This window comes from Mus pahari, chromosome 11, assembly GCF_900095145.1.
Source record: "Mus pahari chromosome 11, PAHARI_EIJ_v1.1, whole genome shotgun sequence".
In the NCBI taxonomy this organism is placed as follows: domain Eukaryota; kingdom Metazoa; phylum Chordata; class Mammalia; order Rodentia; family Muridae; genus Mus; species Mus pahari.
The window spans coordinates 535,777-547,173 of record NC_034600.1 but is presented as its reverse complement, the minus strand read 5'-3'; the positions used below and the strand labels follow the sequence as shown (position 1 = coordinate 547,173).

At 39.9% G+C, this 11,397-nt stretch overlaps 1 protein-coding gene across 1 annotated transcript in view; it reads right to left on the bottom strand.

Moving 5' to 3' along the window:
* The window catches only part of LOC110329025 (zinc finger protein 850-like), a 44,880-nt gene that overhangs the window by 31,144 nt on the left and 2,339 nt on the right, over positions 1-11,397 (bottom strand). Inside the window, 3 exon segments of the mRNA XM_021208558.2 lie at positions 5,247-6,803; positions 8,889-8,984; positions 9,460-9,586. Of these exon segments, the coding sequence (XP_021064217.2) occupies positions 5,247-6,803; positions 8,889-8,984; positions 9,460-9,586 (1,780 nt within the window).

The following is an 11,397-nucleotide window of genomic DNA, read 5'->3' as shown; positions in this document are numbered from 1 at the left end:
TAATCCTTCCCAAACAGTTCCACCCACCAGGGCACAAGTAGTCAAACATATAAGTCCATGGGGGCTTTCTCTTTCAAACCATCACATTCCACTCCATGGCCATATCATGATTCAAAATACATTCTGCCAAACTTCAAAAGTCGCCAGAGTCTATCATGGTCTCAACAGTTTAAAAGTCCAAAATCTCTTTTGAGATTAAGCTGATCTCCAAACTAAAATACCCTGTGAAGTGAAAGAGCAGATTACATGCATCCAATATACCAAGGCATAGAATATACATTACCATTGCAAGGAAGAGGAAGATGGCATAGTTGGGAGATACTAGACCAAAGCAAGGCCAAAAAGCCCAGCAGGCAGACCCCAGTCCCGTAGCTCTGTCCTGTGTCCAGTGGCTTCCGTGCTTCTCCCATTCTAGCTTTGCCAACTCTTCTCTCATGGGCTGGCTCCATTCCCTGTGTGCAGCAGTCCTTTGAAGATATGCCACGGCTCAGGGAACTCTACTATACTGGGGTCTCCAATGCAGTCTAAGTGTTCACATTCACAGCTTCGTGTAACAGCCTCTCAGGGGACTCCTGTGCTGCAACCATGGCCTCAGAATCTTTCCTTAGCCATGAGGAACATTAAACAACCCTTTCCCTTGTATATCCTTCGTGACTTTAAAGCCATCTGCACATTTTCTATTCAACTATCTACTTGGGATATAGCCTGGCTCCTTGGATCACATTTGCAGAACTACAACACTTATGTTCTAGTCTGTCTCTTTGCTTCTTTGATAAACACCACAACCAAAAGCAATTTGGGGTGGGAAGGGTTTATTCTGTCTCATACATTACAGTACAACATTCAAGGAAGCCAGGGTAGGAACTCAGGACAGGAACCTGGGTCAAAGAGTACCAAAGAGTGCCACTTATTGCCTTGCTCTCAAGCTCTTCTTTAGCTACCTTTTCAAACACCCTATTCTCACCCACTCTGGGGTAGTATCACCCAGACTGGACTGGAACCTCCTACATCAAGCAGCAATTAAGAAAGAGTCCCACAGACATCCAGTTCAATGGATGCAATTCTGCCATTGAGGTACCCTCTCTCCCCGGAGTGTCAAAATGAGCAACCAAATCTTACTAACATACAGTATGTTAATGTCTGTGATAGAATGTTATTCCAAACACAATGCCGACAATGCATTAAGAACTACTTACTTTTATTTACAAAAATCAGTAAATTTCAAACAATTATATTCCAATAATGTACTATATGGTCTTCACTGGGGGGTGGGGAGGGACCTCTAAAATCTTGGGACTCAGGCTTGTTCTGATAAAAATCATCCTGAATTTGTGATCCTTTATACCAAATGGATATACTCAGACTTGAGATGTCTGCATGATTCCAATGTCTGTAATAAGATTTTCAGTCATATTGAATAACAATGTCTTATAAATTATAAGCAATATTTCTATGCTTTGCTTATTTATATCCCAGGTTACCTTGCTGCTGGGTTAATACATGGACCAAGAACATTTTAGGGATGAAAGGGTTTATTCAGCGAATGGGTTATAGTTCATCATCAAGAGAAGCCAAAGTAGAAGCTCAAGACAGCAACCTGGGGGTGTGAAATGGATACACGGAGGAATGTTGCTTGCTGCTTTTACCATGGCTTGCTCAGCTTGCTGTCTTATACAGCCCTGGATCACCTGCCCAGGGTTGTTCCAAACCACAGTGGGCTTGGCCTTCCCTAACCAATCATTCATCAAGAAAATGCTCCAAAGACATGCCTGTAGGCCATTTTGATAGAAACAATTCCTCAGTTGAAATTGTCTCTTCTCAGGTGGCTCCAGTTTTTGTCCAGATGACAAAAACTAACCAGCATCATTAATTCCTTGTCAGCTTGTGTCAAAGTAATGACAAATACATTGCCATTAAACTAAAACCTTTCTTTTCTGGTTTATCCCCAAGATCTCATGTTAACATCACAATACACTATGCCTTAGCATAGTATACATTTAAAATCCTCATAGTCTTTAAACAAATTCAAACATTGTGAGTTCAAGGTCACTTAAAAAATCTGAAGTTTCTCAACCGTGGCTTCTATAAAATTCAAAGTAAATTATATACTTTGTTGTTCCAAGAGAGAACAATTACAATTAAACCAAAGCAAAACCAAAATCTAACAGTTTTAATAGTTCAGTGTCCAGTATCTGGGATTCACTCATGATCTTCATGGGTTTGAAAGGATATAGATAGCATTATCTGTCCTGCTATCCCATCTGGAAACACAATTTGTTCTGTAGGCTCAGGCCTAATCCACTCTATTTATGCTGGTGTCCTTGATGGTCATCCCATGTGTGGACATCTCCAATTCTGGATTCTCCAAAGTAACTAAGCCAGATGCTTCAGCTATGGACTTTCCTGACCCATTTAGGGACTACAACCATGCTACATGTTGCTAGGCCTCAGTTTAATAATGGAGTTTTCACGATAACTACAATAGATGTTGCATCTTCACTAATAGCCTCTCCTGGCCTCACATAATGCCAAGACACAGCTGCTCTCCATGACCCCTTCAGTCCTGCAGCTTTCTTGCCACACACATCAGTGCCGCATGGGAGACTTTTACACATTACCAAGTTTGGATGACAGCCTGAGATGCAGCATTGGTCCCTTCTGGACCACAGCTCCCGAGGCTATATTGAAGGTTAACTTTGAGGATGTAACTGCAGAAATTTTGAATGGGGTGATGCCGGTCTCTTATTAATCACAGCTGAGTTTTCGGCCCCAGCCAAAGAGCATCAATTGTCTTAGTGACCCAAGATTTTACTTCAGTGGTGCTGGTCTCAAAGATGATTCTTCAGCCCAGCTGAACAGAAATCACAGGTTCATAAATAAAATATATCACCGAGACAGCCCTGATAAACATTAGAAAAACATAGACCTAACCATGTTTAATTTGAAGAACTAACCAGAATCCATTTATTCTCTTCATTTTCCTCTGAAAATTTACAAGCTAGATTTCCACTGTTTACATTTATCTCGGCATTCCTATCTTCCGAGGTCCTCTAATATCTCAGTTAGCTCTGAGCATTCAGTGGCCTTCCCAGCTCAAAGCACAAAATGCTTCCATAATCCTCCCCCACACATGGCCAGGTATACTGAGACAGGCTGACTCATGACAGCAGTCCAGGCGGTACAGTTAAAAAAAAAAACCCCAGGCTTGTGAAGGCTTGATGCCCCAGTGTAGGGGAATTTAGGGTGGTGAGGTCAGAGGGGGAGCACCCTCATAGAAGCAGGGGAGGGGGAGGGAGGGTGGGATAGGGGTTTTCAGAGGAAAAAACCAGGAAGGGGGATAACATTTGAAATGTAAATAAATAAAATAACCAATAAAAAATTAAAACAAACAAACAAAGGCTTGAGTTGTCTAGTCAGAAACTAAATAGTGCCCAGCCACCTCGCCTGAAGCAAGAACAATGGATAGGCAAGTTTCCAGACCTCCCTGGTAACAAGTTCTAGCCCCCATGCCCCGGTAATGGAATGCCCTCAGAGACTGAGTAAGATAGAGTTCACCTACTCCAGAATCCCTAACGTGCTTTAAATCAAGCCTTGTGAGCTCATTTGGTTGTCTCTCCATTTTTGGAAGGAGGAATCTCCTCATGCTGTTCTACAGAATAAAACGCTCCTTGCTTTTGCATACTATTTGAGTCTTGGATACCATTCTTTGACGAACAATCAATGGACCCTTATAATATCAGAGCAGTATCCCATGATCCTAGTACCAATTTCTGTCCCAGTTTACTTTTTTGTTGTTGTAATAAAACACTGACCAAAATCAATTTGGGGGAAAGGAGGTTTATTTCAGCTCACAGGTTACATCATCAAGGGAAGTCAAGACAAAAACTCAAGTAGGATTCTGGAGTTAGGACCTAAAGGCTGGACCATGGAAGAATGCTGCTTGCTGGCTTTTCCATAGGTTACTTATCAGCTCTCTCCCTCCCCACTAGTCTCTTTCTTCCTTTCTCATTCTTTGTTTCTTTCTAAATAATTTTTTCAGATTTACTTATTTTATGTATATGAGTGTTTTGCCTGTATGTATTTTGTGTACCATGTGCACTCCTGGTGCCTGTAGTGCCCACAAGAGGATGTTGGATGCCCCAAAAGTGGAGTTATGAATGGTTGGGCGCCACCATGTGGATGCTGGGAAAAGACCTTGGGTCCTCTGCAAGAGCAACCAGTGACTTTAATCAGTCATCTCTCTAGTCCCTTAACTTGCTTTCTTATACAATCTGGGACCACCTTCTCAGGAGTAGCATGACCAACAGTGGGACAGGCCTCCCCTCATCAATCACTAATCAAGAAAATAGCCCAAAGACACGCCCACAGGCCAGTAGGCATTTCTTCAATTGAGGTTCTTTCTTCGTAGGTGTCTTTAGTTTGTGTCAAGTTAACACAAACTAACCATTCATACGGTTTGTCTCCAATAATACTTTTATATTTCAGTGGTCTTTAACTTGTGGGTTTGACTTGTTTGGGGGTCAAATGACCTTCTCACAGGGGTTGCCTAAGACCATCAGAAAACACAGATATTCTGATTCATAACTAGCAAGTTTACAGTCACAAAGAAACAATGAAAATAATTTTCTGGTTAGGGGTTACCACAACAGGAGGAACTGTTTTAAAGGGTTGTATCATTAGGAGGGTTGAGAACCACTACTTTAGACGTAAGTGATTGGTTAAAGATTTAAGACACTATTTACACAATGATTTCTACTAGAACAAATTTTCTCTTTTCAGGTTTATATATTTTAAAATGTTCTTCCTGGGTCATTACATATGTACAGTTTCTGTATGAATTGACTCATAGTTAATGAAGATCCAGCTTCATTCAAAGGCCTTGCCTTTATTGAAGGGGTTTCTCACAATATTTCTGTTGGTTATATTCTGAAGAATAAAGGATTTTCTGTGTTATTTGAAATGATAGGGTTTCTACCATATGTAAATTTTTTGTGTGTATAAAAAAACTATTCAATACTTAAGACACTCTCTTGGCTTTTACAAGATCTCTCCAGTATGAAACTGATAGTGTTGAAGAAGTGTTGAACTGTTAGTAAATTCCTTGAGATTCTGAGGGTTCTCTTCCTTATTGTATTGAATTATAGTATTGAATTATGGGATAACATTATGGAACGATTTCCAACAGTGGTTGTACTAATCTGGATTTTCTCCACTATGGATTCTGTTGTGTCAAATAAAGTCTGAACAATTTTTAAAGACTTTGCTACATTGCTCACATTTGTACATCTTCTCTCCAATATGGAATCTGCAATGATGTTTAAGATTTGAAGAAGAATTAAAGGCCTTGCCACATTCTTCACATTTGTAAGGTTTCTCTCCAGTGTGAGTTCTTTCATGTTGAGTGAGGCCTGTGGTACAAGGGAAGGCTTTGCCAGTCTTGCATTTGTAGGGCTTCTCACCCATATTGATTCTTTGGTGTCGAGGTAGAGTATGACAGTTATTAAAGGCTTTCTCACATTCATTGCACTTATAGGGTTTTTCTCCCCTATGAATGCACTGGTGCTTCATAAAGGATGAATAAATGCTAAAGGCCTTCCCACACTCATCACACTTATATGGTTTCTCTCCAGTATGAACTCTCCAGTGGTAAATAAGTTTGGTAGAACAGTAAAAGGCCTTGCCACATTCCTTGCATTTGTAGAGTTTCTCACCAATATGGATTCGCAAATGCTTATGCAGGTATGAAGCAAAAGTAAAGGCCTGGCCACATTTACCATATTTGTAGAGTTTCTCTCAAATATGTATTCGTTGGTGTTGGTTACGGCTGGAGGAACAGTTAAAAGCTTTGCCACATTCCTTGCATTTGTAGGGTTTCATGCCAGTATGGATTCGACGATGCTTATATAGATATGACGAACAGCTAAAGGCCTGCCCACAGTCATCACACTTATAGAGTTTCTCTCCCCTATGAATTTGTTGGTGTTGGTGAAGGCTGGAAGAACAGTTAAAAGCTTTGCCACATTCTTTACATTTGTAGGGTTTCTCCCCAGTATGGGTTCCCTGGTGCTTAGAAAGAATGCAGCGACCAATAAAGGCCATGCCACATTCTTCACATTTGTAAGGTTTCTCTCCAGTGTGAATTCGCTGGTGTTTAGAAAATGTTGAGTGTACACTAAAAGTCTTTCCACATTCATCACATTTGTAAGGTTTCTCTCCAGTGTGAATTCTCTGATGTTTAGAGAGCGTTGTGCGAGCACTAAAGGTCTTGCCACATTCTTCACATCTGTATGGTTTCACTCCAGTATGAACTCTTCGGTGAACAGTAAGTCCTGAATAGTTGGTAAAAGCTCTACCACATTCTTCACATCTGTAGCGTTTCTCTCCAGTATGGATTCTTTGATGCTTTCCCAGATATGAAGAACAGTTAAAAGCTTTGCCACACACTTCACATTTGTAAGGTTTCTCTCCAGTATGAATTCTTTGGTGCTGTTTAAAACTGAAGGAATATTTAAAAGCTTTGTCACACACTTCACATTTGTAAGGTTTCTCTCCAGTATGAATTCTTTGGTGCTGCTTAAGGGTGGAGGAATAGTTAAAAGCTTTGCCACATTCTTTACATATGTAGGGTTTCTCTCCTGTATGAATTCTCTGGTGTTGAACAAGTAGTGATTTCCAACCAAAAGCCTTCCCACATTGTTTACACTGATAGGGCTTCACTCTAGTATCTCTTCCTTTATGACTTTGCAGATGGCTGTGACATGCACAGGCTTTACCACATTGTTTACACTGATAGGGTTTTGATCCTGTTGAGTAGAGGTTGAGGAGTCACTAAAAGCATACCACTATACTTTAATTTAGCAATGATTAGCTTTAATATGCACACTTTTCACTATTGGTTACATATTTAAATGTAATTAAGAATCACATAAATGGGTACCGGAAAGATGCCTCATCAGCCAAGAGCACTGACTATTCTTCCAAACTGCCTGGGTTCAATTCCTAGCACCTACATGACAGCTCAAAACTGACTATAACTCCAGTTCCAGGAGATCTGACACCTTCACACAGATATACATTCAGGCAAAACACCGATATACATGAAATAAAAATAAGTAATTTTTTAAAAAGAAAATGAACCACATAAATGGAAAACTACAGACATCCATACATCAGTAATCCTTCAGCATGATTCAAAAATGTAGTAAATTAAAACTACCTAAACTACCACTGAGGTGTGAATATGAACACACTGTAGAACAAATAATGGAATATTATTAACCTAAATAGCGAAACCAGTTATAACATCTACATGAAGGTATTATGCTAAATGAAGTAAGTCCACACTATGAAGTCAGTTGACTGTATTATTGGTCTTACATAGAAACTCAAAGTAGAAAACTTAGGAGACTGGCAATCAAGTGGTGACTTGAACACACTGGGCAGATGAACACACAGCGTGGGTGAGAACACAGAGTGAGTGTACACACCAGGCAGGTGTATACACTGGACAGATAAACACGCTGGAAGGGTGTGCATAGGGGTTAGAGGTGAACGCACTAGGTGGGTAAATGAACAGGTGGGGAGTGGATACACTGGGGAGGGCAGTGAGCACACAAGGGTGTGTGTGAATACACTGAGTCAGTGAGCACACCAGAAGGATGAACACACTAGGTGTGTGAACACATTGACAGAAATAGAACATTTTTATACATATAGTGTTTCACTTCTCAAAGCTATAAAATTTTATACAGATACACTACCTAGAATGCCCCTAACATGATGAAACAACATACCTGAAATACATCAGTGTTATGCTTTAAATACAATAAAATAAATACCTAAATTAGGAAAATTCTTCTAATTTGCCTTTAAAGGACAAAAACTCTGCTAAAGGCAGCATATCTATCAATGAATAGCTAATAAAGTTAGCACATAGCATTTTGAGAAATACTCTCTTAGCAGGATACAACAAACGTTAATAAAAGAATGAGGTGAGAGTTGGGTGTGGCAGTACATGCCTTTATTCCCAGAAAGTGGGAAGCAGCAGAGAGTTCTCTCTCTGAGTTCAAAGCCAGCCTGGTCTACGACAAACGCACTCAGTACTGAATGAAGGGGTAGGGAGAGCTGAACAGGATAAACATCTGGGAGAAGATGTACTCCAATTATAAGAGTAATATCTATAAAATATTTCCCACTAAAACATAACTTCTCCATGCACATTGGAAAGTGTTGCAGGAAATAATAAAAAAGAACTGCAAGTTTCCCACGTTATGTCCTGCTACCCTCTGCCTTGACAGTCTCGGTCTCCAGGGCTAGCCCCAATGCAACGACAAATCGACAGATCGACAGATCAATTGACAGATCAAGGTCTTCCCAGCTCCGGTTTGCTTGCCTCAGAGCTCCTAGTTCCTTCTCGGCCATCCACCCCCTATGGTCGGTTGTCCCAAATCCCCTTAACCCAGTAAATCAAAACTCTAGAAGCTTATAATTAATCAGTCAGATTTATATATCAATAAATTCTCAATTCACAAGATGCTCATACAATAATTTCAGAATCAATTGGTAATGATACAAGCGGCCCACCTAGCTTAGACCATTTCCCCAATTAATGTATTCTTATATAATATTATAGCTACCTGTGGCTATTTAAAGCCACATGGAATCTGAATCATCCTGTTCATCCTCCATCATCCTCCTCTCTTTTCCTGTGGTGCTCCTTGACTCTGCAACTCTTAGCTCTGCCTCCCTTTTCCCTGTACAATCACAGGCTTCTTGTACTAATACTTAAATTAATTGAACAGAGAAAATTCTGCTACAGGAAAGCCATGCTTTATCTTGTATTTTTGGACTGTTCACTTGGGTGCACTGATTCAATCATCCCTACATACCTGGGTATGGGCCTACACTTGCCTGTGTCTTCACATTCCAAGGCTCTGGTCGTTGTTCCAGAAATGTGACCAGGTGTGGCTTGGAGAAAGCAAGACCTGTTTGGAAAAGGGAATAAGATGCTTGGCTGTTTTCTCCTGGATATTAACATTTGGACTCAGTTCTATGCCTATATGGGAAGAGATTATAAATGACTACAGAAAATTCTGTGATTAACAGACTTCCTGAAAGATGATCTTCTTAGGAGTCATTTACAACCTGCCGTTCCTGAGCCTCGTTACAAGAAGTATTAACGCAGAAGGGTGAGGCATTTTCTCTAACATGTGTTCCATGCCTCCTGCTACCGAGCTTCTAACATGGCCACTACAATGGAGGGTGCACACCTCCACAAACAGGCTAAGCATACTCTAAAATATTTCTTAGCTCCATCACATTCCATCTTTTTTTCTTTAAAGGCAGGTGCATGAGCTACATTGTTGGAAGGCACAAACTCTCCAATACCAGTTACCCTACAAACGGAGGCAGTCCCATGTTGACAGTGAAATAAGAGTCCACAATGGAAGTGATCCTCACCCAGAAACACAAGGTTGCTGTAATTCTCCAACATCACTTCCGTATACAAATTCCACTGAGCAGAGTCCAGACATTCATGCTCCTCTGCAGAGAAATCAATGGCCACATCTCTGAATAACAGCAGTTTCTGAAATTAAATGAAGTCGATAGCAAAAATTAATAACATAAATATCAAATGGTCAACATGCTTGCAGCCACAATTCGAAATTTTGAAGATGAAATTAGAGATAGAAATGGTTCTGACATAGGTGCCTGATAATAAATACCTTGAAATAAAATGATATCTCATGAATTCATCCTCTTTAAAGAAAGAGAATGATGACATAAGTCCCAAAACTTAAATAAATGTAACTTTATGGAGATAAATTGTAAAATTTAGGAATTCACAAAAATATGTATTTAGTGTGGAATGCTTGCATAGTACACCACATATTGCATACATTCTCACAGGAAGATGCTCTGGTGAGGAGTACCACAGTAGAACACAGTAGCCGCAGAGGAGTCAGGGCCATACACTGGAGCCCTGATTTCAGTAATGCACAGAGATCCAGAGACAGCACTAGTTAGTTCCAACCACTCCACCTCGTTTACTGATCCACAGTCCCACAAATGCCTCAATTTCAACTTTTTAAAGTATCTTCCCTCTCTAGTTTCACCACAAACAGGACTTGTCCTCTGAAAGCGATCCCGAAGAGAGAGATCAGCACATTCTAGACTCAAGATGCCATAGAGTTTGCAAGTCTACCATTGCTTTCCAGTTGTGTAGCTGATGGCTTTGGGCATAGGTTCATGTCCAGACCACACAGACCTTAGAGATGGAAGGGTAACTATGATTATCAGTCCTTTAGGAATATGGGGATATATGGTGGATTAATATGTTAAAACTCCATAGGGTCTTCCTGTATGATCGTTTCTCTTAGCCTCTTTATGAAGCTGTCATTCCACTGACTTAGAGATAAACTCCTGTCACGGTTCATACAAGTCCTTAACTACAGAACTAAAACTACACATTCTTGGCTTGATCAGGATAGGCATAGGCCCCCTGGCAGGAGGTGCCTCTGACAATGATAATGCCAGAGATGTGGTTTGTGGGAAACAGGCAAGGTCGCTGTTTGTTACATTCTGTTTGCTTTATAAAATCTTCATCTAATTGGTCTTCTATGTGCAGTTAACATTACTTTGAATGTAGAAATGAAATTACACACTATAAAGTTGTTATAAAAAGTTGGTCTATAAAGTTGTTAAAAATTAATGAGCATTTGACCCATCTTGTTATGCATAGTAACAGTATCTCATCTATAAATATAATAGATTAATATAGTTTAAAATATTTACCTGCTATTCGAGTGTTGGAATTAAAATGAGGCTGTTTGTTGGGCCCATGTGCTTTCTTTATTGATTGTTAATTTTGATCCAACCAGGGGTGTTTGTCAACACTCTATATAAGGTTATAGTCTGTTCTAAATAACTACCTCTTTGGGAGTTATCACTTCAATAGAATTTATATGGATATAGTTTAGGAATACATATCGATCCATGTAGCAATAGATAGGATGATAGTTAAACTAAGCGTCTCACCTGCAGAGGCACTTCCGTTAAGGGGCTTGACGTGTACCTACACCTCACTATCTTGTTACATAGATGAGCTCACTCTAAAGATTGGGAGTCATTCACCTAGTTTCAGATACTTAGCTTAATCTTTTATATTAAATGTATCTAATTAAATCTATCCAATAAATTTATTGTGTAAGAGACACAGTCTTGTCCTTTACTATTTATTTAGTGTCAATTACCATTCTTTTGTAGTAGCAGTTCCACAGCATCATGGGATCTAGGTATAGATCATCTACATCATGAGATCTATGTATAGATCATCTACATCACAAGACCTGTTTGTAGATCAGCTACATCACAAGAACTGTTTATAGATCAGCTACA